The 17,990-nt window shown below is 40.5% G+C and overlaps 1 protein-coding gene across 1 annotated transcript; it reads left to right on the top strand.

Annotated features, from left to right (window-relative positions):
- Nucleotides 1-6,465: 6,465 nt before the first annotated feature.
- fzd4 (frizzled class receptor 4) lies at nt 6,466-16,316 on the top strand. Its single transcript, XM_028573665.1, has 6 exons — nt 6,466-7,106; nt 10,643-10,780; nt 10,987-11,373; nt 11,661-11,806; nt 12,477-12,724; nt 13,346-16,316. The coding sequence occupies exons 1-6, from the start codon at nt 6,780-6,782 to the stop codon at nt 13,762-13,764; spliced, it is 1,665 nt and encodes a 554-aa protein (XP_028429466.1). The 5' UTR covers nt 6,466-6,779; the 3' UTR covers nt 13,765-16,316.
- Nucleotides 16,317-17,990: the final 1,674 nt, after the last annotated feature.

Here is a 17,990-nt window from a genome sequence, read left to right on the forward strand (position 1 = left end):
TAGCAGACAGCTTTGTGCCTGCATGAACAAAAGTAGAGCCTCAGAATGGCTAGTAGAAGAATGTCTTACTTGCAGTTTACAATTTGGACTCTGCAAGCTGCAAAACTACAGTTAGAAAGAGAAGATGAGCAGATGACTGGCCCGGTTCTTACGTGATTACCTGTTCAGTGACTGCTTTAAAAAGGCAGGGTGGGGGTCGCAGTGAGAGAGGTCTGAGATGGAGTGAGAGTGGGAGAGTAATGAGTGTGTGCGGATACTCTACAGCAGGGTAATGTGAGCCTGCAGTCCCAGAGGGGACAGATCACCTGTAGAACCCCACTCCCCCCCCCACCCCATACACACACACACACACACACACACACACACACACTCTTTACTATCAAACTCTCCCAACCCCCATAATGACATAAGCACCTACTCCGACACATGCTACCCCCCACCAAACACCTGCATTCACATACACAGAAGTTTAAAAATACCAAATTCATGGAAATAAAACCACACAGCTTCAGACACACATTTCCAGAATATTTGGACACTTACACCATTCCAAGGATTTGGCAGGCCTATTAATACCACACTTCAAGGACTAAGGGATTGGGCATCAAGCCATAAGATGCTATCTGGTGACTGATACACACTTGTGTCTCTCCTTCTGTCCTCGGGGTACTGCCTTTCACTCTGCCTGCCAAGCTGAAAGGTTAGACTGGTTACATTCCCACAGTAACACCAAGTTGGCCTTAAACTTACAATATGTAATATTCTGCTGCTAGGGGTCTCAACAGGGGTTTCCCAATCGAAACACTGACATTTTGATGATGTTGTGAAGTTGCGTGGGATCACGGGAGTTGTCTGAAGCACCCCTAAAAATCATCTCAACACCCCTGAAAAATAAAGTCCTTATCATCGTGATTGTGAAATCGTTTAGTGCTCAAACATTATTACTTTTGCAAATCTGATTTTAGTGATGAATAGGATAAATGACGACCGGCTCAGCTCAGTTGTAGCCTAAAGTCAACAACCTATCTGCAATTCCCTGAACGAGAGGGCGCTTCAGCCTACTGTTCAGTCTGCGCAGATAACTTTGGGGAATTCGGTCGTAAGGGTATGGCTACTTTCAACCACTGAAAAGGTATGGCTAATGGAGTGAAAATTAAATCTAATCAATCTGTGATTCCCTGATCACAATGATGGCAATTGTATCTGAATTAGCCTAGCTTATTCACCACGGACTCCAATTTTGTTGTGCAACGTTAGACAAAATTGCTAACTGTAGGCAAATGTAGCTTAGGAGTAGCCTACAACGAGTTTTTAAAGTGTACTATTAATAGCCTACCGTAACAGCTTGAGCACCAATAAAAATAGCCTAGCACCACCGCTGCACTTACCTCCCTACCAGACACTTTCTTATTTTTAACTGTCAATGCCAATTAAAAATAAATAATTCGACCTGATGGGTCATCAGACTCATTCATATCAGAACTGAAACACTGGAACAACAAACCCTGACCCACAGTCTGTTTCTCCATAGATGGATATACGTTTCTTCTTTTTTTTTAAAGAAAACAGCCAGGTTCAGGTGAGAAAGTATAAGATAAGCCTTTAACATTATCCCAATGCACTGAACAGCAACCCCATATTCACATATGTTATTAATAGGTGAATAACCTTTGGTAGCCTACACAATGCATTCTCTGTTGATTACATTTGCCTTCTGGTTAACAGCACAAAGAAGTGAGGAGAATAGAGAGGGAGAAGGGCAGAGAGAGCAAGATGAACAATTAAGGTGAGAAAATGCCTATAAGACATACATATACATACATACATACACACACATATATATATATACTGTATATATACACACACACACATATATATATATATATATATATATATATATATATATATATATATATATATATAGATAGATAGATAGATAGATAGATAGATAGATAGATAGATAGATAGATAGATAGATAGATAGATAGATAGATAGATAGATAGATAGATATAGTAGGACTACTGTGTTTTTTGTTTTCTCTTTTATTTGACTATTTTCTAGTTGATTACAAAATGTTTTTTATGTGATTGTCAGTGATATGACGGAGGGAGGGGGATAGAGGGAGAGAGGAGGATGGAGAGAGAGAGAGCAGGATGGAGAGAGAGTGGACAAAGACAGGGACCTGGAAGAACCAGGTGAGAAAGTGGACATATATTGTACAGGCAAAAACATTTAAAACACTTAAAATATTCCATTCACATTATATTTACATATGCATTTCACGGAAGACTAGGCTGTTAAGAAAAAGAGATGTTGGATTTTCCCCAACTCGTTCAGAGGCATTATTAGTTTTTGTGGAAAAAATGCCTTGGTTACCTTGTTTCAAGCCATTCTAGCGTGGTATAGAAAGCCTGCAGGAACACTCAGCTCAATTTGTGCCAGTTCTCATTAATATTCAACAAGCTAAGCTGCTTGACTCGGCTTGATTAGCTAACAGCTAGCCAATGAGAGCCTGGCTATCAGCATCCTTTACCCAGCGCAACTGGGCAAGCTCATGAATAGTAATGAGCTCAGGCAGCATGATGTCAGACTGACAAACTCTTGTAATTGGCCTGATTTCTCAAAGTCAAACAAAATGAATATGTGATATTAATAGCACTGCCAAAAATAGATAAAGTTACTGTAGTTCCAAAATCCACATTAATTTTGAACAGCAGGTATTAAATCATTATGGATAGATGCAGTCCCTTACCATATCAGTACTGCAGCTGATTTTAGCACCACTGAGCATTACAGCTGTCTGCTCAAGTTAGACTGCATTATTAATAATCATATATCAATGCATCAACATTTCAACACCGTCTTATTTCAGGATTGACTGATATTTCAGTCCTAAAACAAAACAAATATTTCTTTAACTAGCCTCACCTCCTCAAATCATCCCTTTATAACTGAAGGCTAAAGCTGAATTAAACAATAAAGTTGGGGTTCACTAATTATATTTGCCCACCCAGTCTACCTCGTGTGGTACCTATAATTCTGCACATCAATTTTTTGTTAAAGTGGAAGTAACAAAAGTGGCAGTGATGCAGAGTAGGAATTAGTGAAGTTAAGACTGGGGAGGTTTGATCCAAGACCAGCCAGGGCACATCCCCTTCCAAACCCAGGGCTCTTAAGCATTAAACCATCAACATGTTAGCAAGGGTGGGTAACTTGGGAAGGAAAACCACACCATTGAGTCCTTTCTGTTGGCATCAACATGATGAAAGAATCACATGAATGCTGTGTTGGAGGAAACTGTGTGGCATAGATAATTAGAAAGCCCTGACTATTTTTTTTTGCTTGGCCTACAGCAGTGGAAATCAGCCTTAGTGGACTGCAAAACAAAGTCTTGCACAGACGTCATACTGCATGTCCTGTTACTTTTTACGATCTAGTTTAATAATCTGAAAGCATCAGCTCTCTATGCTCTAACAAAAGCCTCGTTTACAGAGGTTCCGCAATACTGCCAAAAAGAACATCCGCCATTCCCCCACTTCATTGTGTTTTGTTTGATTGGACACCGCAGCGTTATGTCGGGTTGTGTTTCTTCAAAAGTTGAATCTGTTTCAGCTTTTTGCCACAGGATGCTACGTTTTTTTTTCCGCCATCCCCTGCGGTCCCCACCGCTGCAGCCTACAGCACACTACCCATATTTAAATAAATGTGAATTTTCACACAAAGTGTTGTTTTCGCTGCAACGCCTGACTTGGTGTAAATGCAGCCTTAACTGTCCCCCCATTCTGTGTCTGTACCTTTTATACAGAACAGCAAAGCGGAATAACGCAACAACATTCCCGCCTTGTGTAAAAGGGACTCAGAGATAGATCCATAAAAATGTGTAGAACAGTTTTAAAATACTGCACACATTTACATATTGTCATTGTAGTTTGTCCAATTGCTGCCATCACTGACATGCACAGTTGACATTCCTAAACCCTCCTGAACTTCCCACTATCCACACCGTGTTTTTAATACATTTTGATTGAATGTTTACTGTGTCCAGTGCCCACCTCTGCAGCCTCCAACCACTGTTTTGTATACAGTCACCATCAATTAACTAATCAGCATACTGTAAATGTGTATTTACTGCTTGCACTAACTCGAATATTGGCAGCCAGATTTCCTCCTGCAGCCGATTGCTGTTTTGGTCAGAAAGAGAGTTGTGCATAGAAGTAGAATGGCCAGAAAAGTGTGGGTTCATAACCAGCTTATATCAACTTTATTCATATCTTTTAAGACATGTACACATCTGACCTGTGACCTTAGATGTACCAATGTACAAACGGTTTTAAAACCAGCAGTCCCCTCTTTCTTTGCTTACCTTACCTACCTTAGGCCTAATTAGTTAAATGTCAACTTTAATGGCCTGTTTGATTATTAACTCAGTGGTTTTATGGCTTAAAGGGTAACTGTGGTCATTATCAATTCAGTGTGATGGTCATTAGTCTGTCAATTCCAACACGTTGTCTGCTCACCCCTGCTATTCACACTCTACTGTTAAAGTAAACAGAGGTGACGGAGTGTGCTGGTGGATCGGGCTGATAATGTGCTGCTGCAGATCCTTACTTCACCCTCCTTTATCTCTCTGTTTGCCTAACTCTTTTTTCTCTGAATCTACGGTTAAAATGAACTACCTCAATTAATTGACTTGCTCAAGTGTGTAAAAGTGGATAAAGTATAACTGGTAATTTGTTTGTCTTTTCTCTTGGCTCAAATTGAGATTGAGCTGTGATTTGGTTGTATTGTATTTCATGTTCCCATCCATTCACTTCTTTCTTTTACATGCACGCGCACGAACGCACACACACACACACACACACACACACACACACACACACACACACACACACAGCCCCTGATAACCATCAGCTCCAGGGCACACACTATTGTTTCAGCTCAGTGCTAATTACTTCAGGTCTTGACCCCAGGTTCAGTCAAAGAGCAGCAGAGGGGGATGGTTGGTTGTGTGTGTGTGTGTGTGTGTGTGTGTGTGTGTGTGTGTGTGTGTGAGCAGAAAGAAAAGTGTGTGTGCTGAGGGTCGGGGGTGGAGAGGTCATTGCTGCTGCCAATCAATTGTCACACCGGATTCACCTAATCATCACAGTATAATCCAGGAGGGAAAACACAGCAGCACGAGACCAGCCAAACAGACTGCTGCTGATGTTTTCATGTTTTAAGCCTTCTTGTGGTGGGAGTCTCTTATCAACAGTGACTCCCTAGAAATACCTGACACAAACATACCAGGTGAAGAAATAAGAGCTAAGGAAAGGATTAGTACCGATGGACAAAATACTGTTTCTCTGCAAGCCTGCTCATTTTTCTTGTCTGAATGTGTACGTGTTTCTGAGTCAAGTGTGTCAATACCAAATGATCTTGCCCAAATTTAGTTGTTTTGAGGGTTACTACTTGAAACTTAAGTAAATAATGCTGTTGTTAAATATGGTACTTAAAATAAAATAAAGCATCACTTACTTTAAGTCTCTGTTGGTTGAATCTTGTTCCATTTAAAGTCTGGGCAAAGTGACATTAGAATATGTTTCAGGTATGTGTGGTATTTGAAAAGTTCATGTGGAGCTCTTAAATTGAGTTTAATTACACAAGACAGATGCTTTAACAGCCTCCAAATTGTACAAATGACTTGGTAGAATACACAAATCAAAGATGTCTTGCGCTTTCCTATTTCTCAAATATTTGCAACAAACCCAAACCCAAGTCCACTTTTACAACACTGAAAAGCCAAAACAACACTTCACTGCTAGTTTCATGCTGTAAAAGAGAAGTCTTCTCCCAGGGTGCCATGAGTTAACAAAACCTGTCAAGTATGTGCATTCATTGCAATGCAAAACAGATTTCCAATGCTTCAGCATCACTTAAGGCCCTACTTTCAATTACAATGTCATGAGCACTTAGAGCTGACGGGCCTTTAAAGAGGGAGAGTGGAACCTGTGGTGAAGTTCCAGACAGGCTTTAAAGACCTTAAGGAACTTTAAATATAAAATAAAAAACACACTCAAACTGAAAAATCAACTTTTCAGATGCTTATTTTCTAAAAATACGGCCAATAAAAACATGTAAGCCACATCAGCTAGTTTAAATACAGGTTCTGGATATTGTCAGAATTAGTTAGGGAACGCTTGCTGATTTTCTTTGCAGGAGGAGAGGAGGGAACACAGTGAGGAAAGAACAGAATAGGATGAAACAAGAAATGAAACAAGAAGACAGAAGAATAGAAAATTATGAAGAAGGAGAGGGGAAAGAGGGAGAGTGGAGGAGATGCTCACTCTTCTATTTTTCTCTTAGATCCCGCCCTCCTGGTCAGGGGTTGGCCAGGGAAACCAAACTCCCGCGCACGGATTGGTCGGGTCCCCTCTGGACGGGCAAAACTGTCTCTCCTCACAGACACAATAAAGTTTAGAGCTGGATCTTGCAGGCAGTAGGCGCAAAAGCAGAGCTCTGTATCGCTGCGCTTTTCCACACGGAATTATTAACGGGAAACAACGCAAGGACTGCGGGATGTATCCTAATGTAGGTTGCTTAACTGCAGACGTTATTTAAACTTTGTTTTGATTACGCACAGATCTCGCAATGATTCACGGCTGCTTTCTGGATATTTTACTCTACTGAATGGCTCTGAGTTGGATACTATAGCATCCAAAAACGCACGGACTACACGCGCTCCAATCCGGCTGGACTACACCCGCAGCGGTTTCCAGGGCGACCCAACCTAACTTTGTGTATGAGGGGGGATATCACCTGTGCCAATATTTACAGACGACAGACGCTCAGTGTCGCGGTGACCATGCCCGGGATGATGGTGTCGTTCAGCGGAGCAGCACTGCTCGTCTTGTCCGGGCTGGTCGGTCCGCTCTGCGTGGTGCAGGCTTTCGGCGACGAGGTGGAGGAAATGACCTGCGACCCGATCCGAATCAGCATGTGCCAGGGTCTCGGTTACAACGTCACCAAGATGCCCAATCTGGTCGGCAACGTGCTGCAGTCGGACGCCGAGCTGCAGCTGACCACGTTCACACCGCTCATACAGTACGGCTGCTCCAGTCAACTTAAGGTACTGGGATAATGTGAGAAATATATACTGATATTAGAATAGAATAGACAGCATGTTATTAAAAGCACACATTGAAGCTGGTGAACAAATTTAGGAACACTGATCCTGGACATAAAAAAGGCATGGCTGAGTCGACATAGCGTGTGTGTGTGTGTGTGTGTGTGTGTGTGTGTGTGTGTGTGTGTGTGTGTGTGTGTGTGTGTGTGTGTGTGTGTGTGTGTGGAGAGAGAGGGGAACAGAGTGTGGTCCCAGAGCACATGACAGGGAGCAACCAGCAATAGTGAACTGTTCAGACTGATGGTGCCAGTGATAATAAGGGGCATAATAAAGTTTGGCCCACAGAGAGTAAAAATAAGTGGAGGGGTCCCTGCCTTCCTTTCTGTTGTGCCAGGCTGTCATGCTAATTTCAATGAAAATGCCCCCTCTGTCTGTTGACATTCTGAGTTCATGCCCCACACAGCAACAGCTGAGTCTTCAGTGCTATATACTGTACTCTCTCCTTGTTAACAATGGTGCCCTCAGTGTCCTAAGACAAATGCTGCTTGTTTTTCTCATGCACCGTGTAAGAAAAAATTAGATTGGTCCTCTTCCTCGTCTTTAAGATTTTACTTTAGACTACAATTGTAAGACTAGACACAGCAGAAATTAAATTGCAGATGAAGGGAGTTCACTTTTTCTGACATTACATGTATTACATCTCTTTATTTGGAGATGCCATTTCTCACACGCGTATTAACAGTACACACACGTATGAACATACAGTACCTAGACATCTGAATACATAGACATGAAAACAGTTTCCCAGATGCTCCTTTGTGTTATTATTTTAAAAAGTGTCCACTATCCTGTCTGGATATGTGTGTGCTTTCTACCTACTAATTGTATTACTCTTTTTCAGTGATTTGTTTCGTGTACAGGTGTTTGGGAATAGGGGTGAAAATATGTTGACATGGCAAATTAATAAGTGCTTAAGAGAGATTTGTGTCCATGTGTGAGACAGACAGAACTAAGAGGAACTGCAGCATAAAACCAAGCTGTCCTCCTCCAACTGAAAATTGTTCTGTAAAATTAGCTGCCCCCCTACCACCACCCTCCCCCTCTCTCTTCATCACACACAGGCGCGCTAAAGAGAGAGGAAAGGGGAAACCGTATCTCCTAGCATTTGCTCTAATGGGAGGCTTCCTGACAAGTAACCGGAGCAGTTTTTAGCAGCCAAGGGACAGCCTCAGGTTACCAACGGTCGGGGGGAAACACCCAGAATGTGTTATATTACTGTCGTTTGTATAATTCACTTTGAGAAATATCCAGAATGGTATTGTATCTAGTTTAATAATAATAATAATAATAATAATAATAATAATAATAATAATAATAATTTTCTGCTTTTATAGACTTTTTATTTTATTTTTATTGAATCATATACAGTCACATAAAACAAAACCTCCACTTACACATAGGGCATCTTTGTTATATTGTTAACCTTTAAAATTGTATAATCGAACAGCAAATTACTCCGGACAACTGGTTCAGTTTGAGAAGAAAGATTCTTTATTTGCAGTGAGAAACTTAATACCGTCTTCAGATCAGCCAATCTGTTCTATCTGCAGATATGATATAAAGCTGCTACACAACCCATATACTGATCAGAGAACAGTGTAACAAATTCAGTTTACAGGTTGTTCTCTTGGACTCAGAACAGATTTTGACATCACATACTTTAGTAACACAGTGAGGGGTCATTCTAATATGGTTTACACTCATAATGCGAATGTAGAAACATGATTAGCCTGCCTATTTTTTTTTATTCTTATACAAATTATTCATCATTGTAATTTTTATTGCATAAGATTAACGTGGTGCACAGAGTCACAATTTTTATGTTTACTTAGCAAATAAATTCTCAGAGAAAAAGAGTTAAAGTATAATGTGTATGTGTGTATTTATTTCCCAATCCTTCTTGGATTTAATTTGGGCTCCATTCAAGGGCTGATTTCAAGCTTGGATTTCACTATCACTGAATCAAGGCTGCAAGCCCAAAACAATTTGTTATCATTATGGGCAGTTAAATATTTAGGCATTTCTGAAATGAAAAATGGTAGCAACCCCTCCACTTTAACAAGTAGTTAAGTCTGCTATCACCCCATCCAAAATCATGGAGTGTGTTTGATTCCTTTACCTGAAGTGAAACTTCTGTGTATTTTCATATCACAAGCCTGCTGCTTTTTCACACTCCGGCTTCAAACACAATTCACTGTGAAGTAGTACTGCGCGAGGAAAATATGCAATAACGTTGTTGATAACAATATTACTTGCGATAAATAAACAGATATTAAAGTGTACTCAGTTCTGCCTTTCTGCTTGCTTGTTGAATGAAAGGAAATTATTTCCAACATTCTTTGATTGAACATTGAATTGAATATAAAAGGCTACACTAAAAAAAGTGACAGTTCACTAAAAAAAGAATGATGGATACATTTTAAAGTGCAGTTTTGATGCAGTTTCTGATATTTTCTTTCATCTAACACAAAAAATCTCTGTTTTTCGCGATATTTCGCAGCCTTTCGCGATATGGTCATTGTGCCAGATGGTATCGCGATGATGATAAAAAAAACGATATACTGTGCCTTATTGTGAAGGCATGAAATCACCTAAAATTGCAACCTTTTAAAACCCCAGAGTACTTATCCTTCACATCTTTGCCCCCTCAAAGAGTCAAATGTGACTTCAGACTGTTCACTATCTTTATAACTCTGACATGGATATCTATTTCAAAACCATTGCCATGGGACAGAGAAAACTGAGCCTTGGATTAGGGGGGATTATAGAGCATTACATGGCACATGCCCTCAGTGTTGTAAAGACGTAGAGTTGTGTGTGCAACCTTGGAGCAGGTTAGTGTTGGCTGTGGAGTCTTGACCCAAGTCGTGGAGTTTCTTATTAGAAGTGAAAAGAGACCCAACATTAGAAGAGGTGATGCAATATATTGAAAGTAAAGGCAGAGAAAGCAGCAGGATAGTGAGTGGTATATGCAAGTAGATGGAGGATCCACATGTGGGAGTATAAGGTGTAATCCTGTTGTAATATATAGAAAGATTGGCCCACAGGGTACTCACTTTCCACTTCTTTAGATGATTTACCTTCTGCCTCACAGTTTGCTTTTACTTCACTGGATCAAAGTCTACAAAGCAGTGCACTGAAATATGACACAATAATTAATTACGGTTGCATTCTTACTGCACTTTCACCTGAATTGTTGAGTTTTGTTATATAGTCATTTTTCACTCTTGCTTCACTCCTAAATATGTTTTTGTTCTTTTTTTCTCTCCATAAAAATAGAATAGCTCTTACATGAATATGTACACACAAAACATCTGCAGTATCATCAGTCTAAGCTCATTTAATAATTTTTGCTCTGCAGTCGCTCTTCACTGTATGCTATTAAATCTCATTAAAGAATACATACGTGGCATGATGTTGTAAAACGTACTGAGAGCAAAATGTTCAATTTGTTATCTTTTATCTCTATTTTGCTCCAGTTCTTCCTGTGCTCAGTCTATGTGCCAATGTGCACAGACAAGGTTCCTATCCCCATTGGTCCGTGTGGTAGCATGTGTCTGTCCGTCAAGAGAAAATGCCTCCCGGTGCTCCACGAGTTTGGCTTTATATGGCCTGAGGTAAGTCACATCATCACGTGCATGTATATAACTTTAGGATGTGGTTGAGTGAATTGGAAAAACAGTATATTTGAAACCAAAGTCTTAAGACAAAGGGCTCTTTTTTAGGAAAAAGTGTTATGTAAATGAGCACAATATATTAACAGGATGTATCGCAGCCATAATAAGCTACCAAAATGCCATTTCCCATCATGTCTCTTCTCCAGGTGCTCAATTGCAGCCTCTTCCCACCTCAAAACGACCACAACCACATGTGCATGGAGGGCCCGGGGGACGAAGACCCGCCCTATCAGCCTGTCCGCCATCCTCCCCACCAGGAGGAGTGTCAGGCACTGGGATCTGAACCTGACCAGTATACTTGGTTAAAACAGACCGAAAGCTGTACTCTCCAGTGTGGCTACGACAGTGGGCTCTACCGACGAGGGGCCAAAGTCTTCACAGACGCGTGGATGGCGGTGTGGGCCGTGCTGTGCTTCCTGTCGACCACTCTGACCGTCCTGACCTTTCTGTTGGATTCACAGCGCTTCTCCTACCCTGAGAGGCCCATCATCTTCCTATCTATGTGCTGTAATCTGTACAGCATTGCCTACCTGGTAAGTGGGAGATTCAGTATTACACTGTCCTTTTGAAGTTCATTTGTTTGGGGAGAATAAAGAAAAAAACATAAAAAAACAGTAAAATAAAAACAATACATAAAACATTGTTTAAAATAGAATATTTTGTGAATATAATGTTGTATATTTGTATACTGAAATGGAAAAGTCACATTTTCAGTCTGGTTTAATGAGAATGACAGATTATGTGACTTAATGTCTTTTTCTTTTATTAATAAAAAATCTTTTTTTTTCTTCCCCCTGCCACTTTCTGTCCTTTCCTGCAGGTACGTTTGACTCTGGGCAGGGAGCGTGTTTCCTGTGACATAGATGCCACCGCAGTACCAATTCTAGTACAAGAAGGGTTAAAGAGCACCGGCTGTGCCATAGTCTTCCTCCTGCTCTACTTCTTTGGCATGGCTTCCTCACTCTGGTTCGTACAAACAAACGCAGGCGCACACCTTTTATCATATCAATGTTTCATGTCTTTGTCCCATTGTCATCAGCCGTTGTGAATGGACTTTGGGGGAACAATTGGAACACAAGACATGCATCCTGTTTTCTTTAAAGTCTAACTATCCTGTCTCATAACCTCTGTACTAGATGGATTCATTTCCACATACAAAGGCAGCTTTTGTAAAAATGCCACTTTTTGAGTGCATGCTGCACTTCAGTTGCAGTGGAAGCACACTGCTGTCACAGCTCTTTTCTTCCTTTTCACTTTGCCCTCATTTGCCCTTGTTTTCCTGTTAGACTTCACTCTTTGCTTTTTTAAGAGCAGCAGACTGAAAAGCCCAAGGACTTCACTCTCCGAAAACATGATCTTAACCCTCTGTTATGTAACTCATTACTATCTCATGATGAGCTAATTACAACAGAGGGATTCTTTTAGAAAAGTTACATAGAGGGCAAAGTTAAGTTTCGAGAAACTCTAGCAGTAAACAGCAGCCCGATGGTGCCTCAGCCTTGTTTTCAGGAAACATGTGATTGCTATTCACTACGAAAAATGAATGCCAAATCAGAAAGACAATCTGATAACTGAATATATGAGCAGTGTTTTGCCTTTTCTCTCACTCTTCTTGCTCTATCTCTCTCTCTTTCAGGTGGGTGATCCTGACCCTCACTTGGTTCTTGGCTGCTGGACTGAAGTGGGGCCATGAGGCTATTGAAATGCACAGCTCTTACTTTCACATAGCAGCCTGGGCCATCCCGGCCATTAAAACTATCGTCATCCTCATTATGCGACTGGTCGATGCAGACGACCTAACTGGACTCTGCTATGTTGGCAACCAGCAGCAGGAGGCACTCACAGGCTTTGTGGTAGCACCACTTGCCACATACCTTCTAATAGGTAATTCCTTACAACATGATGGTGCAATCAGTTGATCAATGAATGGGATTTTTGTCTTTCTAGTAAAACTGCTTGTGCCTATATTTTATACACTCAGATTTAGGGTTGGGCATCGTTTTGATTTTAACAATTTTGATTCCAATTTTGATTCTTCCTTTCGATTCCGGTTCTTATGGATTCTCGATTCCAATTTTTTAAGGGGTGGAGTTGAAACGGGTCACATGCTTCTTTCACAGATAAGAGGAACATGTTATTTTGATTAATTGGTGATTTACAGGTTTTACCTGGCTTTTTTTTTTTTTCCAACGTAAAATAAAGCCACACGCGAGCGACGCTTACTGTGCTCCATGGCTGCAACACAACAAGCGCCTGGAAGTATGGTGGCAACTATGGAAACCAAAACTTGCGCGTGCAAAATTTGGAACCCGATTCCATTGGAATTGTAATTTTTGAAACGATTCCAAGTTGGAACCGTTTATTTATGCCCAATCCTACTAAGACGCCACATTCATTCATTGACATGCATAATCCTCATTGCTTTTATTGCTTTATGCAATAGTCATTATGTTTTCTCTATCTGATGGTCCTTATATTACTATTGTTTCCCTTTCTGAACCTCAGGCACTCTGTTTATCTGTGCTGGCCTAGTGGCTCTTTTCAAGATCCGCTCCAATCTGCAGAAGGACGGTGCCAAAACAGACAAGCTGGAGCGTTTAATGGTGAAGATCGGAGTGTTTTCTGTTCTCTACACCGTCCCGGCATCCACCGTCATTGGCTGTTACCTCTACCAGCTCTCTCACTGGGGGGAGTTCAGGGCCAGCACCCGGGACTCATACGTGGCATCAGAGATGCTTCGAATCTTCATGTCACTGCTTGTAGGCATCACATCAGGCATGTGGATCTGGTCAGCAAAAACCCTCCACACCTGGCAGCGCTGCTCTGCCCGCCTGCTCAGGGATAGCAGGGCGAGCCGAGGGGGCAAGAGGGCACCGGGCGAGGGCTGGATCAAACCAGGCAAAGGTAACGAGACGGTGGTGTGAAAAGAAGGAGAGAGAGAACGGACAAGAATGGACTTCTACTTGCTTCTCTGTCACTTAACAAAAACTCACTCTGCCAAAGGAAAGATGGAGAGGACCGAGAAAAGCAACAAGAGGGATTAGCAGGAGTTTCTCAAGGAAGCCACTGGATGTAATGGCATCGTAAAAGCTTGCTGAGAGTCTGCAAGCATGGCTCACCCCCTCTAACTGCCTCTAACAGGGGCTAAGGAGGAGAAAAGTGGAGAATTTTGGTCGTGCATAAGTAGCATCAGTAGCCTCTCTTCCTCTGTTTGACTTCCTTTGCACAGAGAGATAGAGACAGCGAAAAATGAAGGAGAAAGAGAGACGGAAAAGGAGCATCAATATGCAGACCAGACACGCCAATAAGCTGTGTAGCACCACGTCTACCTCTCTGCCTCTCTTTTCTCCAGAGCCCTCAGCAGAAGAGACTGAACCTGCTGGATACAGTAACCCTCATACCGTTGAGGGTCTTTTAAAGTTTTGAATTTTACACTGGAGGGTCCTGGTGCAGACAATATACAGATGAAGGCTGACGTTTCCCAAAAGCATCTGACAACTTTTTTTATGTCCACACGGGAAATATATAAAATGAAATTCTAGACCAAAAGTTATTCAAATCTGATGAAAACATATAAAATATGGCCTTAAATCTGTGATGTTTACATTTGAACAACAATATTATGCATTTTTGTAAATTATTACCCTTTGTACAATATAAAAGAGCAGGTGATTTTATTTCTCAGATTGTTTTGGGAAACCAGCTCTAAGCTGTAATAATGCACTATAATTCTATACAATATGTGAAGTGTCTGTGCTTGTCACAAGTGCATTACCAGGGACGGCAGTGATGTAATAAAAAAATCCTTACACATTATATTAATATGCAGAGAACCTTAAACAGTTTGGTCAGTTTTCAATGTGAACGCTGCAGAATAAATACCTCGTATGCGGTTAAATTCACAATCACCTTTCTAACAAATATTGTCATGGCAATACGGAGAAAAACAATGAGAGATTATTTTTATTATGCGATTATTATTATGAAAATATCGGACCCGAGTCATGTTGAAGTATAAGGTTATTAGACAATCACTTGCCAAAAGACACAAATAACTGTCACAGACACAATACACACATAGGAATCAGTTCCCATGAATCTCATCCACCAGCAGTTATGATCACTAAATAAGAGTCTGTTCGTATGTATTTCTGTCACTTTTTAAATCCTTTAAGTTCAATAAGGCCGTCACAGAAGCACAATGAAAGTAGCACTATTAATTAGCGTGTCTGTTCTGCCTGCATATCTGTCTGCGTGTCTGATGCTCTCATAGGCCCACTGCCTGCCTGTTTCTCTTTAAACTTGTCTACTGCATCATGGCTCCTTTCCCAGACAATCAAGTCGTCCCTGGAAAAGATTATTGTACATTACATTTCAGAATTTCATGGACGATAGAGACAAGATTTCAATTAATTGTTTCTAGCGATGCATTTTGTTGATAATCGGCATCTTACAACATTTTAATCTTGCAGTTCCTCTCTATAACTGCTTATAGAATGTACTATAAGCTCTACTTATAATAAGTTATTCTGGGTCTTACTGCTGCACTCACCAAATTTCGCAACTGGTCCTGTGCACCGTATATTTGCCTGACAATCTATCTAGCAAAGCTCTTGCGTTTCAGTGAGTCTTTGAATGTATAATATGTGGGGTGTGTGTCACATTATGCCTTGTACATTTCAGTAGAGTCAAAAACATTTGATTTTGGGCTGTTTAAATGTATAAGGGCTTGAATGGTTTGGAGCTTTGCTCCACTGTGTGTCATTTGAAACCAGATAGTGCCTCACACAGCCTGACACAGGTATTTTTTACCATGATGTTTAGAATGGCACAGAAAATTACTAAAGCGTGGGCTGCCTTTTTCTAAAATATGCTAAATGTAAGAGGACTCTTAGTGCATTCAAAGATCCTTTGGTGGTTTTTGGTTAAACCTAGAACCCTGAAAACCAGTGTTTCTCAAACCAGCATACCAGGGCACACTTATTACATTTCCAAAATCAAACAAACATTACATTGAGTTAAAGTGAATTAAATTAACCTCAGACTACCTCCCTCTCTGAGCTAATGCAGTTTTCCTCTGAAACGTTTTCGCTGTCTACTCTGGTATGACCGCGTCAAGCTTCAGGTGACCTTTCCAAACAATCACTGAACAGTTGTGCCTTGAAACATGCTGAGTGTGTGCCACAGCCTAATGAAGATTGAGAACCACTAGTAATACGGATTTGTAAATGCTTTTTGAGAATCCCAGATATGCATCAATGTTGGGGGTCAGTTACCAACACTGATCGCAGCCTTTAAAGGTTCAGACTGTTCCTTTTTGTAGAAAACTCATTGTCTTGATGATGTCATCAATGTATTATAAAGAAATTGCTAATTTATCCTTGTGTAAAAGTGAAAAAAAATGTAAAACTTGTTTGTTATTTAAAAACACTTTTGTATCAGAAGATGATGAATAAAAACTTTTTGGTTTCCAATATGCAGATGCAATTGTATGTGTTTTTGTCATAGACTGAAAAAATCTTCAATGCACATACAGTAGTGTGGTTAGCATTGCTAAGCCGCTGTCCTGATTGACAGGTAGACGTGTGGCCACACCCTAAAGCATGCCCTAATTTATTGTATATTTTAAAATAAATGGGACCATAATTTAATAAATGAACATCATGCTGTAATGTAGAAGACTTGAAAGTAGCAATTGAGACCATACTCATTAAGAAAATGTTTACTGAGGTAATAAATCAAATGAGAAATATGGTCATTTCCCTACAGACTTCTATGTAATTGGACTTCTTTTTGGAGAAAAGTATGCATGTACATGGGCTGCAACTAATGACTTTCTTTTTTGGGGATGAATCTGCAGATTCTTTTGTGATTTACTTTTAATGGATACATAAAAATAAGTCTGTTCCAATTTCCTAAAGCCCAGGGTGACATCTCTAAAATGTCTATTCTGTTAACCGTCACATTAGACAAAGTAAAACAGCAAGTTCTCACATTTGTTTGGTATCTTTGCATGTAAAACGAATAACAGCTTATCAAAATAGATGCTGATCAACTCTGTCAACCGACTAATTGATTAATCGACTAATTGCTTCAGCTCTAAATAGAATTAACATCCAGAGTCATAAATTCAGAGAAGGCATCAAAGATTAGAAGTAAATGAGTAATCCTGCTGCAGTGTGTCATTGTGTTCTAAAAGCCACTAGCGGTTATGAGTGAATTAATAAGTTCTGTTCTGGGTCCGTGTTGCATCTGAAACTCCCCCCCCCCCAAGTTGTATTCACTTAATGGGTTGAACAATGCTGCCACCTCTTGTCTGATGAGACAAATTAAGTGTGTTTCATCAGTCACTAACTAACTCTACACATCTATACAGCAGCGACTCTGTTAGGATCTATCTTGCATCTTCAACAGTTAATTTAGTTTAGGATAAGAAATGCTCCATAACCACTAAATTCGTTTTGAATCCACAGTGGAAACAGAGTGATTATACTGTGTAAACATCACTGTACCATCAATCACATCTCATCAGCTATGAACTTACAACCTCCCCCAACACACACGCTCACTTACAATACACAATGAAACACTCACAGAAGCACACACACCTCTCACTTCGAATTTTGTTGTAATTTGTTGTAGTTTTTAGAAGTACACTTAATGCGCGCTAGGCTGTCATTTACCAGTGAACGGGTAAAATTTGAGAAATCTAGAGAAACTGGTTAATTCTGGGCATGCTTGAGTGTGTGTGTCGGCAAGAGAGAAAGAAAGAGAGAGAGAGAGAGTCCAAATATCTAAGTCTGCAGCTCAGATTGCCTTCCTGTAATTTACTGTGAGTGAATTGAGTGTTTGTTTAAGAACTCACTCTAAAAAGCCTGAGGTAAGGGGAAAGTGACAGCATCTACTGCTCTATTGTTTCCAGATGTGGCTCTACAAACTCCACACACACGCACACACACACACACTCACACACGCACACACAAAGAGTAGTCAAAGGACTTCAATGCTCTGAAATTCATACCCTAAATGGTGGTTTCTGTATACGAAAGTGTGTGTGTGTGTGTGTGTTAGGGATGTCACGAGAACCGGTACTTCGGTACCAAAATTCTGAAAACGTGACAGAACTAATTTTTCTACAGTACCATAGGTA

The sequence above is a fragment of the Perca flavescens genome, chromosome 3, assembly GCF_004354835.1.
Source record: "Perca flavescens isolate YP-PL-M2 chromosome 3, PFLA_1.0, whole genome shotgun sequence".
NCBI classification, from domain to species: Eukaryota; Metazoa; Chordata; class Actinopteri; order Perciformes; family Percidae; genus Perca; species Perca flavescens.